Source organism: Ptychodera flava, chromosome 21 (assembly GCF_041260155.1).
Source record: "Ptychodera flava strain L36383 chromosome 21, AS_Pfla_20210202, whole genome shotgun sequence".
NCBI classification, from domain to species: Eukaryota; Metazoa; Hemichordata; class Enteropneusta; family Ptychoderidae; genus Ptychodera; species Ptychodera flava.
The window spans coordinates 7,502,108-7,517,452 of NC_091948.1; the positions used below are offsets into that span (position 1 = coordinate 7,502,108).

Sequence of the window (15,345 nt, forward strand, 5' to 3'; positions counted from 1 at the left end):
GTGACAAAAGGTCACTGCATATGCGCACATCGACCGCCTTTTCACAGGGACACAAGGCATTATCAGTAATAGCAAGAGTGTAAAAAATTAATAAATTTATGATTATGAATACTGTTTATAAAATCAAATATTTGTCATTGTTGTATACTTACAAAGTACCCTTAAGCATTCGAATCCTGAATGATGATCAGTTACCATGCCAAATTCGCGCAGTTGTACTACAAACCCTGTTATTAATAGATAAGTGTACTTCCTGTACTTTCCAAACTTCCTGAACGCCATATTCACAATCACCTTGTAAATTCATGGAAACACACAATTTTTTCTTTTCTAACCAGTCTGGATTTCGCGCAAAACACTCTTGTGAAAGTACACTTGTTGGTCTGGTCAACTCATGGACGAAAGAAATCGATCGTGGAAACATCGTTGGCTCAGCATTTTTAGACCTGAGCAAAGCGTTTGATCTCGTTGATCACACAATCTTGTTGTCAAAACTCAAAATCTATGGGTGTTCTGATCATAGCCTGTCATTTTTTAAATCATACTTACTCACTCGTAAACAATTTGTGCAGTTTAAGCGTATAAACTCAGATGTAATTGATGTCAGTGTCGGTGTGCCGCAAGGTTCCATACTGGGGCCATTGCTCTTTATTATTTATGTTAACGATTTGCCCCTTCACCTTGAAAATTCATCCTGCACTTCCTTTGCAGACGACACAACACTTCATGTTTCCAACAAGTCCTTAAACATCATATCTATTTACCTGACGTTGATCTAAAAATAGTTGAAAATTGGTGTCTTACAAATAAACTTTGTATCAATCCCAGTAAGACAAAATCAATGATCATCACAACTTCTCAGAAGAGACGACACATTGAAAGTGAAAACTTCAACCTCACTTTGGCTGGTAAAACTATTGACTGCGTCTCATCAGAAAGGTTACTTGGGGTCACCATTTCTAATAACCTAGACTGGTGTGAGCACATTTCAACCATTGAAAGCAAAATCAATTCCAAATTGTTTCTATTGACACGCATCAAAAAATTTCTTCCTCTCCACTCACGCAAGCTATTCTATTACTGTTTCATCTCACCACACATCAATTACTGTTCTAATGTTTGGAGCTTTACTTCCAATAGCAATATCTATGCATTGGAGCGTCTACAGAGACGTGCAATGAGACTTATTCTTGACATTGTTCCGCCTCTTTCCACTTTTCAAATGTATACTCAGCTTCATTGGCTGCCCATTAACTTGAAACTCCGTTGTAACCGTATGGCCCAAATTTACAGAGCAACTCACAATCTAACCCCTGACTACATAACCAGTATGTTCAATAATTATATCCCTTCCAGATCACTTCGTTCTTCCAATCAGAACCTCCTTAAAGTTCCCAAAGCACGTACACTTCTTATATCAAAAACACCTTGTCTGTTGCGGGTGGGGATGAATATAACAATCTCCCAAAATCAATCATAGTTTTAAGAAATCTTGTAACAACTTTCTGTTTTCTATTTACTTGTCTGATGCCACTTCGTAGTTTAATTTCTTGCTATTTGCACTTTTGTTTTTGTGTTTTCAAGTTTGTGCTGTAATGTAATTTTCTTTTATCTATTCGACCTCCATGAAAAGAGGTGTTTCACCTATGGAGTTATCGAGTTTAAATAAAGATTAATAATAATATTATTAATAATAATTTATGATTATGAATATTCTTGATAAAAATTAATATTTCTGTCAATATTGAAAACTTACAAAAGTACACTATAGCACTCGAATCCTAGATGATGAGTAGAATTCATGCCAAGTTCACGCAGTTAAAGTGCAGACCCTCAAATAATAGTTACAACAGCATTGCGTAACTGTTTAGAGAGTCTGCCGAGAGGCAGTACTGTGACCGCGCATCAAGTTACTGTGCAATTATTTGATTGCTCATCACAATTTCAAAAGGGTACTTTGGCCTCCACAACTAATTAAATTCAACATAGTGAGCAACACTTTGACATTCATATTTCCCCAATCAACAAAGTCTTGCAGGGCGAAAATTAAACAAAAACCTCACTGAACGTGGCATTTTATCCATGTACAATCACCCTAAAAATTTGCAGAAATAAAGTGAAACACTTGCCGTAGCCGTCTCACCTTTCTCATGAAACAAGGTTTTAACAACCGGGACGACAACTGAAAATTGCCCTTAACTAACAGCATAGGGCAACATGGCTATAGTTTTTACTTTTCCTGAGCACCTTTCATTATCACAGTGGGAATTTAAAGTCGTCATTTATATCTGCACCTTGACCCAGATAACATGACAGTGGTGAACTGCTATGATAATCCTATAGCTGAGCCCCAGCAACTTTGGCTCACTGATTATGTATGCAGGGTTTTCTTTCGACTACGCAACTTCGCAAATTGCGCATTTCGAGCTATTTTCTGCCCAGAAAAAGTTACCGACAGCGTGGAAATTGCGCACAAATTTAAATCACAGCAAAGACGTCCACACATCATGAGGGTGACCTAAAGCTACCCCCTAAAATGTCAAGTCTGCCCCCTTACTTTGATGCATGGGGCACAGAGTGCCCCTTTCAATGAACATGCAGGGAAAACACTATGTGCTTTTTCTTCAATTTCTGTCCTCCCCTGGGTATGTTGAAAGTCTCGGTTTATTGACAAATTGATTAAACAAATAGAAGACAGATGTCGACAGCCCAGTGATGGATGTGGACAATATCTGTAACAAATGTTTGTTATATCTTTATTTTGATAAAATAACTGTAGTTTCATATTCCTCCAAAGTGTGATGAAGTTGACAGAAATTGTGTGTATATGAATGTATGTATGTGCTTTTTGTACACAGCAAGAAAACTACAGGCAGATTTCATCAGAACATGGCTGTAACAGGGTCTGACAAGTACCTGTAACAGTCCCTAAGAAATAACCTCTGTTACAGGACCTCTAAAATTGGTCAGATATCAGGGGTGTATGAACAGGTCTGTATTAGGCCTGGTATTAAAGGAATGTATACAGTGATGTAATTTCTGAATGTAACCAGTGCTGACCACAAGACTGAAATACAGGTGTATAAAGGTGTGTCAGTGTTGAATTTACAGGGCCTGTTACAGGGTCTGAAAATCTGTCATATTTCAGGGGTGTATATTTTCAGAAAAATGGGCCAATTTTGATTGCAGAAATGAATACAAGCATAATTGTGTGCACATTGGAAATTAAAAAATTATCGACCCTGTTACAGGTCTGTATTCACATTGCTGTGTACAGTACTGTAAAACAGTGATGAGACAGGCAGAAATTTCAGGCCCCGTCACATCACCGTGTCTACAGCACTGTATATGGCCATGTCATCACAGCACTGGCCACAGACCTGTACATCATCGTCGTAAACCACGCGCCTCTTTACGGCAACAGCTCAGCGCTACCTTGATTTTTGCGTAGGTCAGCGGAGCGGAAATTATTGCTCTGGCTCGCGAGAATGCTGTACATCAGCCCCTGTCACAGCAATGGGACGTCTTTGCTGACACAGACCTGCACCACAGGGTTGTTTAAGGGTCTGTACAGGGCCTGTCACAGAGGCAAATGTTTTTTTGCTGTGTAAGGGGGCAGTATAAAAAAATTCTAAGGAGGACCTTACATATTTGCCATAGTTTTCTTTGGGCATCAATTCACTAGGCAAATGGAGAATCCTCCGCCCCCCCCCCCCCCGGGCCCCCGTAGGTAGTCAGATCCCATCTAGGTGTGTGCAGAAGACATCAGATGAGCGAAGAACACGTGATGAGGCACTAGGTGTTATTAAATTCTTGAGATATTGTAGAGCTTGTCCATTAGGGCTTTGTAAGTAATCAGCAAAAGTTTGTATACCATGCAACGGTGTACTGGAAGCTAGAGAAGTTGCATAAGTTTTGGGGTAATGTGGTCCGATTTCTTGGTCGTTGTAACAATTGTAGCTGCTGTGTTTTGGGCACGTTGTAACCGCTGTAACTGTGCATTGCAATAGTCAAGCTTTGAAGATATAACAAACAAACGAACATAAATCTTCACATGTTTCAGCTAAGTAGCTATTTACTGTATATGCATTCATCAATGAACAGAAAAACAAACAACTCGAAAACATCGGGACTGAGTTCCTTAATCTCAACCCGAGTCGTCAACACTTCACGCATGGACTCTTTTGATTATCTAGCAACCAACTGCAACCATCTACTTTGATTTACTCGACGAATCACAAACTTCAATACTTTAAATAGCAAAGCTTTTTTCTGATTCAGTAGCTGCTGATATTTATCAAAATATGATAACGTTAAATCGAAAGTGGCCAGTTACATGTCAAAGCGACGAAATCTTCTCAAAGAAACAGTGAAGTCAAGATTAGTAGTGAAGTTGAAAACAGGCATGTTTTGCTAAGACGAATAAGCTGGTCACAATAATTATCCTCTTAGTGTCGATCATAGCCTGGTAAACCATATTCATCTCAGATGCCTTAAAATGTTGTGTAAGTTGTCTGTATCTTAAATTGTACCTCATTTACCTGAGCATCGATCGCTCGTGTGTGGTTTGAAATTGCAAATGCACAGTTTTGAGTACAAGCTTTATTCTGATTGAAGCTAATTCAATAACTTGTAAAGTCTTCTGGATACATTCAAAATTGTCTGATTTTATGCCAAAACAGGGGACAAAATAAAAGAGCCAGGGGAAGTATAAGGGAAACTGCGTAAAGGTATAGATTTCGCCTTAAGAATATTGACATGGATTAGCAGTGATTTCTGGCAAGGCCGGGCTGGAAGGGGGAAGCACAGATTATTTCAAGTTTGCCAACACTGTTGACAGTTGTTGAGTGCAACTCAATTCCACTATTCGTTGAACGGCAAAAAGTAAATATGGAATTACAAATTAATGTCAAGAAACGGCATGTCAGCGAGTAATCCTGTACAATTCCTACCAAGAGAGGGCGACAGACCACCCATGGCCAATTTCTGAGGGAGCCGACATTAATTTATGAGCGAGTTAAGCCTGAACATTTAGAAAATTGAAATGGTTTTCATCTTGCTATCATAAATTTGCCTTTTATACGTGCCACTTGCGGAAAAAGAGATATTTGATATCATTTCGTGCGTGCATTGGAGGATTTAAAAAACAATCGACATCTCCAGAGGACAAGTTCAAATCCAAAGGAGCTGTATTGACCAAAATGCAGTGAATGTTTGTGTCTTGATGAACAGCGCCCGCTAGGGAGAATTTGGTGCATCACAGACGTGTCTTACAGAGGGGATTTCTACCTGGGTTTGATTTCTTCCCATCTCAACGCACGTGATCAGACGCAGGAAAGGCATTCGCTTACTTAGAAAGAGTTAGGCTCCATGGGTAAGAATCGAGCAATAGTAGGACCTGAACATTTTCACGATGAATTGTTGTGTTCTACTTCGTTTTTGCAAATTCAGTCAAGCTCCGTGGTAGTGATTTATCGTCCACCAGTCACATGAACGTGTGATGGCCAATTATGAAGCCATGCACTCACATCACGCACGCCTGGGTCGATAATTGAGTAATCTACCTATCTGTCCCTCCCTCCCTCCGTTCTTATGTATATATGTGCGTGTGTACGTATGTATGTACGTACGAGTGAGTGTACGTATGCATATGTATGTATGTATGAATAACATATATACGTGTGTACACGTGCATGCATCAAGCCATCCATCCACACACACACACACACACTCACGCATAAATACATATATACATACATACATACATACATACATACATACATACATACATACATACATACATACATACGTAATAGTTGTCTAGGGCTGTGTGACTGCGTGTGTCTGTCTCTCTAGAATTTTTCCCAGACATCAACCTCATATCATGCGACATGCTCATCGTTCTGAGTTGAGTTGAAATGAAACAGAAACTAAAATGTTCATTTTTAATACAAAAATGTATTTAAAATTCGCACAATAAAGCTATACAGTGTATGCATAACTCCATATTATACCAGTGACTGTGTTTGTTTTTTTCGTGTTGTGTCAGCATATGATTTCAGAGGTAACCCATTCACACTACAAGAGATGTGGTACAACCTTGGAGTTTTAAATGGGATGTACGGTTGGACCTATATACACTGAGAAAAATGATGGTGAAGAGGCATGGTGGAATAGAAACAAGAGAAAGTCGCGTGTAACGTTACACAGTACACAGTAAACATTGCGATGCAAAGATACCTATCTGTCATTTGATTAAAAGTAACTGAATCTTAACTTAAACGTCGAGTTTTATTCTGGTTTCTTTCAATTTTTGCTTGAAGATCTGTCCAATCTATCTCTATTTATTGCTCACCATCCCAAAAGTTTCCTTCTGTAAACTGTGTCGGACGTTTTCCCCTTTGTCTGAGTTTGTCCACGCTGATGTATCTACATGATCCGTTATTGCTGTACAGCCGAGAAGGATGGCTATGTCAGTCGATTAAGGCACAAATTAAACAGCTGTCATGTCAAGGATGATTTACGCCTTCCTCTTAAAGCTCCCATGAAGGAGAAAAATTGAAATACACTGCTACGAAATAAAACGTCTGCTTTAAAATGCACACACGCCCGATTACTTACTTTAAACCCCGGGATATTTTGTCACGGGGTGAGTTATTTATTTACATACTATTGAGCCACGAGTTTGCAATTTCTTTTTTACATATTGACAAGGTGTAGCACTGTGAAGGTGCAGGACATGAAAATTATGGTCGTTTCTTGGCGTTGGTCTTTACAGCTGGGAAAGAATTTTGAAACAGGTGTGCGATGCATTTCGATACAATCTTTGTATAAACTTAACATTGAACATTTCGCCTAAATGCTTGGCGTTTCCGGTGTACACTTCTTATTATAGAAATTTTACAACTATCGTATGACGTATAAAAATTCTTTCTAATTATTTTCGATAACGGAATATTTTGTGGTGCTGTCAATTCTCTGGGTTACTTGTGTGTTGAATGAGTGTCGTGGAAGAACATGAATAGATCTAATATTTTCTTACAGTGACTTGTAAAAAAATCAAATCTTTTGACGAAAGTTTTTTTTTTTTGAGTGAAGCCCTGTCGACATTATACTCAAGTATCTAATACTATATGTGGCAATTCTGAAAATACGAGTGCTTTACAGGTAGGTTGAATACTTCGGATACGTATTTTCAGCGGGTTTGAAAGTTTCGGTTTATTTCTGTTTGAAGTACGCTAACTACTCCCTGTGTCATGTGAAACATGCAGATGACTCATTCTTTTGGCCTGAATTTTTTGAAGGGTTATCGAGGTTAAGTGTAAATTTCACTCTACGTTATCTCTAAGTAAACTTTATTCAATCCACGCGCTCTTTCCAGTCATACTTAAAAGTCCATCTTAGTCGGAACACAAATCCGCCACATTGTGCTTTGCATTTTATGGCATAAACTGAACTCGTTTCCGTGGCGAGCGCGAAAACTTAACAAAACGCCACTGCTCTTCCGAGGACTTCGTCTGAAAATATAAACTTAATATACAAGACAGTCTCAGAATATGTAAAGGTTTCAAATGTATCATTGAATTCGGCGGTAAATGCTAAAAATGCAAAAAATATTTCTAATAAATTATGCTTAATAAATCAATTTAAGCGAAATCCATAGAGGGAGATGGCTTCCAAAACACAAGACTATAAGTAGTTTTCTAAATAAATATATTTTACAGTCCCGATCTAAACAGAGAACTATTTGACTTATTTGGAAGTCAAGTGACTAGGATGGCTGTGCCAAACGATGACTGGCTGCACAATATGGCGGGCTTCCGACTGGGCATCTAACTTTTTTGTCGGTACAAAAATTCATTAGATGTGTTGAAACGGACATGGAAGTATAACGTCTCAGAGACATTCAGGATGTATTGGAAGACGTGCCCTTGTACTCACCTAACTCTACCTATCTATGTCTTCAACGTATGGCTGGAAACTACTCATGTCAATTCGCTCAAACCACTCTTATGTTACAGAAAGACATAGGTTGATTAGTATAATACATTCATAAAATAAAAAACAACAAATATTTACATATTTTCTACGCTGTCTGTTCCAAACTTTACAGATTTCTCTTATCTAAAAAGAGGTACTCATATACAGAAATGAAAATAATTTTTCGTATTTTTGAGTAATGACTGTATTAGGATAATATTGACAAGATTTAAGCTTCATCATAAAAATACTTGTTCTATGTACACATTTGTTTTACATAAAGGAAGTGGGGTAAAATTTTACATGGGCGATGCTAACCCTAATAATGTTAATACAGTGGGAAAGTGAAATTCTAAACTAATACGATTTCTTCTTCTCATAATGGGTTCACGTATTCGGACTGATAGGTGGCTGTAAATGCTGAGGTGTCAGGAGCTCCGGTGACGTAAGCCTCCGGCGTGCGGGTGACTGCTGACGAACGCGGCTAGGCGTACCGTGCCTAGGCGTAGCGGGCGCTGTTCTGGAGAAGTACTCGAGCCCGTCGGGTGGCTGGAGATGAATAGGCTGATGTTGTCGACTGAGCGACTCGGCTATGACGGCGGGTAGCGACTCGAGCTGGTTCTGAAGCCGCTCCAGCTTGTCTTCTATCCTGTTTATTCTCTCATCGAGCCCGGAGTTTGAACCATGAAGATCGGACACCAACTCGAACATCGATGTCTGCGTCTGTAAAACAGAGATCAGAAAAAAAACGCACAACACATGAAAATGCAATTAAATTCACAACATGGCAAGATAGAATCACGTGACACTCTCAATTACCCTGCCTCAGATCATCAGTTACATTTCTACATACGCCATTCTTTGTTCGGTTATTACCGAAAAGAGTTAGCTTGGAGCTGTTGCAAGAATTTAAAGGTGCACGACGGTTTCGACCCGATGCTATCCTCATTCATGGTACGACAATCAAACGAAACTTGTTCTTGCCAGGAGTCCTTGAAACCACTATCTTTGCAATGCTGGCTGAATTTACAATAAAACGCTCCGCTCGTTTCGATGACGATAGTAAAATAACCAAGGTAACTGCCAAATTTGACTTTGCACATTTGAATAGCTCTGTTTACATGGACCGTTAGCATATCTTCTCCAGACTTTGGAAGCCAATAATTCCACTTTTCCTTCACCCAATTTAAGTCAGGGCCTATTAAATGTATATTCTTTCTACCCGCCTTCCAAAATATCGAGAAAATATGCCATTCCTTCGCATCAGGCAGCAATTCTGACAATCAAGTTTGGCAGCCGCCATCGCTCTGGTAAGAAGAACTGAGGCAGTGTGATTGAAATTTATCAGATTTAGTACAAGTGATGTATTTGTTTATTTATTTGCTTCTTTGTTTATCTTTTTGAATTTGGTGAAACCTACATCCTTTGCTACAACCATGCAATGAAGATGTTGTTATTATCTTTACCAACACACGTAGGGGTCACTTATTAACTATTTGGCAAAGTACACATACCAAGGGGGGTGCCACACAACTTAGTGTTATTCTTACGGATGATATCATCTAATAGGAAAGACAAAATACACACACGATGTTCAAAAAAGCAACAATCACGTGACTACGATGCAGGGCAGTAGGGTAGTTTCCATCGGTGTAGAATTGATTGAATCCTTAACCCTTTCACCCCAATCCCGTGACTTGGAGGTTCAACTTTGACCCCGTGGCAAAAACGATAGGGTTGTTCCAAAATTTTGGCGGTGAAAGGGTTAAAAACGTGCAGCAAGAAATAAACTACAAGGGGGACTTAATACAAAACATTACATAAGAGAGTGGGGGTGGACATTGGTCAAAGTCTCCGATAGAGCAGCTCAAATAAAAAAATCAACGAAATATTAACAGAATCCGGTGCCCACCTCCAAAACCTTGGTTAGCATAGCCATGAAAGGAAAATGTTAAAACCGAGAAATATAAATTAATAAAAATATAATATTTGCACACAATTGAATTTTTTTTTAGAAAGTGTGTATTTTAGTCGTAATCCTATGAAATGACATCATTCTGTCACGTGATATCTTCAAGCTCCGTCTCCACTACGTCTATTTGGATGTGACGACAGTTGAGTTAGTTGCCCGTGGTTACATATTGGGGGCCTGGCTTGGTTAGAGCGTATCTAGTTAGAGAAATCTTCTAGATTATTCAGTTTTTAAAATAAGTCTTGCGCTCGAGAGATGTTTCCTGCACGACTGAAGTCGGAATTCTCTTGTCACAATGGAAACACGAGCACACGCAGAATACCTTTGGGCACCAAGTTATATGTTTTTGTCGAGATACAAGGGTGAAGCAGATGTGACACGAGCATAATGCTAATTATTAAACATGGCACTTCACACCATTTCCTTTATCCGTCCCAAGGCACTGTGCTCGGGATGAATAAAGAAATCAAAAGGCTGACCTTGTATTTTGAACGGCTAAAATAAACGACCTGGGACGAGGATACCTGACGGTGATGGCGATGCCCTCGCTTGAGGAAGTCAAAATATAACAGTCATAGAATGTGAGATAGAAAGCGTTTTTGGTCAATACAGGGAAAATTAGTTAGGCTATGCTTTAAATGTAATCGCCGTGAGTGTTATTGTGTAAGTCTTTATATCGTTCCCTCTAGACCACAGGAAATGTAATGTTTTGAACACGTCCCCTTTTGGCAAACAGCAGAAGCGACAGGGTTGCTGCAATATAAATTAGGCTAATATTACCACAGACACTACAATGGACAAAAATTAAATAGACTACAGAAATAGACGACTTTCCCAATATTAAAGACCTTTTTAATATTACGGTCATTAGATTACCAATTAGTAGATATGCGCTACGCTTGAAGGAAATGAAATTTACAAGCTTTAATTAGAGCAGAGACTGATTTTGTGAGAGGAAGAAAAAAAGAGATAGACGGGTCCTGAGAAAGGGAAGGCAAACACCACCACCATCACGGCGCTGCGTGACCGGCTGCGTCCTGCGCGTGCGCACATCGGGAAAGTCGTCGATTTTGGTGCCGAAAGGTATACCTGCTTGAGCGCTTCCGGTGGTGTTGATGTATAGATGCCGTGATTGCGGATCAAGGAACAATCTTCAAACATTGGCTATGAGAAAATTGTATGAGATGCTAGAATTATACATAGGAGGTCACGCTGATAAGGCCCCCAAAATAAGAGCCACCCTTGGCGGGAAAATATTGAAAAATATTTTAAAATATATTTTGACGGCTGCCAAATTTCTGACGAAATGCACTCCCCCTTCTGTTCACTGTGAGCTCTGCAAGTCCAAGTATGTGACGAAAAGACATTTGGGGGGAAAATTACACAGAAGTGTCGTTTGCCGACGTTTTAATGTGTTTAAAAAGGCGGCTCTTAGTTCAGGGTTGTTACGTTACTTGTCTGGTATCCTGTAAGGATGAGGCGGAAGCTGATGCAAACAAAAAATGATGTTAGTTGGTGACTTGTTAGCTACGCCGTAGCTAGAAACAGAAAATATGGACGTTAGAAAAAAATAAAAACGGATGGGTTAATTTATGTTAAAAGAAAATCATTAGGTTATTTGTGAAATTTATTTTAAACTTAAAATATGGGCATAATTACACACCACATATGTCTAGTCGACCTTCATTGTATATGCAAATAATCACGCATGACGCAACACATCAAGACGTCATCGAATCAACACACCAATCACAAGCGGCACTGACGATGAGCGTACAAGGGGTAAGACTGTAAATGCAATAAGCTAAATAGCATACAGGGAATGTGTCCATGCACAAATTCAATAAATATGTTAAATGAGATATAATTTTGCCCGTAAAAAAAGAGTTAACACATAGCAGACAAGCTTCACGTATTCCAAATTATCTTACAAAATGACATGGAGTATAGTACGGCAGTACCTGTTACAGATGTATACACACTGTTGGTTACAAACATGATTATGAATACAAAGGATTTAATGTCTCAAAATTTCGTGCAGGACTATATTCACGACAGGAAAGTGACAACTAATGTACTGCTGGTGTGACATTCTCGGCGATATTGCATACATTGTTTGAACCAACGCATTTTTCCGCTTAAATTTTAGTTGTTGTTGTTGTTATCATTATTATTATTATCATTATTATTATTATTATTATTATTATTATTATTGATACTACTATAACTCTGTTATCATTATCATCGTCGTTATCGTCATCACTAGCATTATCATTTCTTAAAAGCCTACAACGCATAAATTTCAGTGGTTTGTATATGACATGGATAAAAATATAAATTAGGTATTTGAAATGTGATTCGAATAAGGTACGTCTCCGTTCTTTTCAATTTAAAATAAACTACATAATTTTAAGGAATGTGTCGAATTCTTGCGAAAAAAATGATTAAAAGTACAACATTCCTAAGAGAATGGCAAATATTTAGGGGAAGGCAGTAGAGCAATTGGTTTGACGAGGAGGCGAGTATTAAAAATTCAAACATGTCAGTAACTGATGTAAATCGAGCATAATATTTTGAGTGTGGCATATGGCGCCCCCGCCTATTTTTATTTTTAAAAATGATTACACTGGGCTTACATATATCCTGAACATTAATGAGATCGTTAATGTAATCTACTTCCATTCGTATCACTGGAAAACATTAAAATCTTAGGGAAAACTTTCGACATGAGCAAAGGGAGAGTTCTGGATCCCTAATAATGTTGTTTTATTTGTGTTGTTAATCGTTTTGTTTGGTTTTGTTTTTACGATGGCACTGGAGAAGGAAATGACCGATCCAAACCATAGCTACCTTTTAAACATCCAGAAGAACCAGAACTAAATTTCTATGTTTGTCCAATTATTTGGCGTGAGTTTGTACGTAATGAACTTTTCCAAATCAAAGTTTGATACCTTGTAAAGATTCTGTAAGAGAAACCAGTCATTCTGTTCAGAGAAAGTATTTGCCTGTCGAAAACTTTCGAGACATTAAATTTTCGAAGGGTATTACGAAAATGGAAAAAAACCCACACAAATGATATAGTCACCTTAGCCATGTCTACCAATGTATTGGCTTGATCTGCCAACTTCCGTTGATCCATTTTCGTTTTTCGAAGCCTGGAGAGGAAAAACAGAGCCAGTTTACAGTTTACGGATTACCAACGTGTTCAATAACACAATAGTACTGATCAGTAACACGTCACACCCAAGGCCCATAAAGATCCATGCGCGTTCTGATATTCAAAGTCAACACTGAAAAAAAAAACTGCGTGGCGACGACTCAGCTATGGCAAAGGCCATAGCTTCGGGAGCTAACATGTCGACTTATACACGTCAACTGAAAGAAGTATTGCAGGACAATGTTGCATCATAAACTTCAACTTTGCCAATGCAATATCCTAAACCATTGTCGCATAAGACTCCATGTCATTCAAGAGTCTCCATTTCACGAGCAATGTTTAGATGTCGGCCATCAAAATGCCACATACTCCTGGCCGGACATAAAAATGTTCCAATAGGCTTCTTAATATTACTACAGTATACGTCTTCACATGAATAGTTACAGACTTGTCCCTACAATGATTATGATACAGGGGGGTGCCAAAAAGGGGAGAGAAAATACCCTGAAATAAGTAATACTGACACAGACGATAAAATGAGTGTATACTTGATAGTGAACACTACAACAGATATCTGTATCTTTGTCTTTCAACATATGTTATCACTGTATTAAATGTACGTTTATAGCAGGAACAACAATGGGAATAAATTAGAGAAAAAATAACGGTGAATTTTTCACACGTGTAGGTCCATATCAATCGTACTAAACTCTGACATATCTGGGAAATTAGTGTCAGTATCTGCAGTTATACATTTGATATCTCACTGGTGCATAACGAGATTTTTCAGGACGATCACAAGTGATGTAAAAAGTGATAAATTTTCATTCGTCCTTGAACAACATGCCGAGAAAATGTAATCAGACGCGCTGATAAAACCATGCCAATCATCTATAGTAAACTACTCTAAATGCCGACGGCCGGAAAGATGCTTTTCTTAAAGTCTGCGCATGCCCGGAGTCAGGGAATCAACATTCCCGAATAACAACGCATCTTCACGGTATATCCTCCTCACCGCAACAAACAAAATCCACCTCCATGGCAGTCTAGTTAAATTGAATCAAAATGATTGACCCAAAATCTGTGCGGAACAACTGGACATTTTTTTTCAGGTTGTACAAAACGATCGGAGAGGAAAGAGGTCGCTGAACGACACCTTGCTCACCGCTTCGACATCCCTAGCCTTCACTTTCATCTTGTCAGCGGAGATGAAAACAACATGACTGCGAGAGAGACCTTTAAATTTATGCCACTCATCAGTCGAATGAAAAATTAAGACTTAGCGCTTTATTAGTCTCAACTAGCACACGTTGACATGGCGATGACAAGATTGATAGTTTGTCAGCAGTGTAATTTCAGACACAATTAATATCTCTAAAAAATGGGAATCATTAACAAACAGGGCAACGTACTTGTGGATGGCGCTGAGAAACTTTCGCTGGTGCGTCCTGACTCTCATTGCATTGACTTTCTTGGCTAGTTTGGTGTATTTGTAAATAAGCCACGTCTCCCGTAAGACATTCGCAGCAGCATTCTTTACCTACAGATGATGAAAGAGACAAAAAACGCACGTGACTGGTTTATAAATGACTCGACAAAGGAGTGAGCCGATGCATACATATATACACATGCGTGATCCAGATGCGAAAACACAGTCACAGCAAAGTGAAGTATATCTATGGTACATCTTGCGACGCAAAAACCTCCTACCAAAAATCAGTTTACAATATCCAACAGAGATGTGAACGGGGAGACAAGCGGGCATATCATCATTGGAAGAGCAGCACAGACTTCTGCCGGTGGGAAATAATTGGCTTCTGTCTGAGCGACTTTCCTTTTATGCAAGCGCCATAGCTGAAGAGCAAATATAATTCTCGGCCTTGTAATTAATAAGCCGAGGAATCTCGCATTAAAATGCCAAAAGATATGAAACTACAACCATTTCGCTCCAAAATATATGCAACAAAATAACCGTGGTATTGGTTAATGAGTTAATGTTGTTTTTGTCCTCTTTTTTTTGTAAATATAGTGATAATCATTTCTACAGGAAATTTCGACATGCTACGATATAGTTTTTGTTGAAGACTGCACAAACTTACCCTTTTTGTTAGCTGTGTATCCATCATGAAATTATGGACATGTTTCTCCGCCCTTGTTAGTTCTAACTTTCTCGCTAATACTGCGACCACCAGAGCGGTGCATCCTGCACCCTGTCAATTTAGAGCAGAACATGTAA

At 38.8% G+C, this 15,345-nt stretch overlaps 1 protein-coding gene across 3 annotated transcripts in view; it reads right to left on the reverse strand.

The window, feature by feature from the left end:
• Window positions 1-5,938: 5,938 nt before the first annotated feature.
• LOC139121266 (small conductance calcium-activated potassium channel protein 1-like) overlaps window positions 5,939-15,345 on the reverse strand; it is a 114,388-nt gene continuing 104,981 nt past the window's right edge. For 2 of the 3 annotated variants that reach the window (XM_070686002.1, XM_070686001.1), the window contains exons 6-10: window positions 15,209-15,319; window positions 14,522-14,649; window positions 13,038-13,107; window positions 11,042-11,116; window positions 5,939-8,703 (exon numbers count right to left, since the gene is read on the reverse strand). In XM_070686002.1, coding sequence (XP_070542103.1) covers window positions 8,368-8,703; window positions 11,042-11,116; window positions 13,038-13,107; window positions 14,522-14,649; window positions 15,209-15,319 — 720 coding nt within the window. In that variant the 3' untranslated portion in view covers window positions 5,939-8,367. The remainder of the gene's footprint in view (window positions 8,704-11,041; window positions 11,117-13,037; window positions 13,108-14,521; window positions 14,650-15,208; window positions 15,320-15,345) is intronic. The other variant, XM_070686003.1, reaches the window with a different exon arrangement.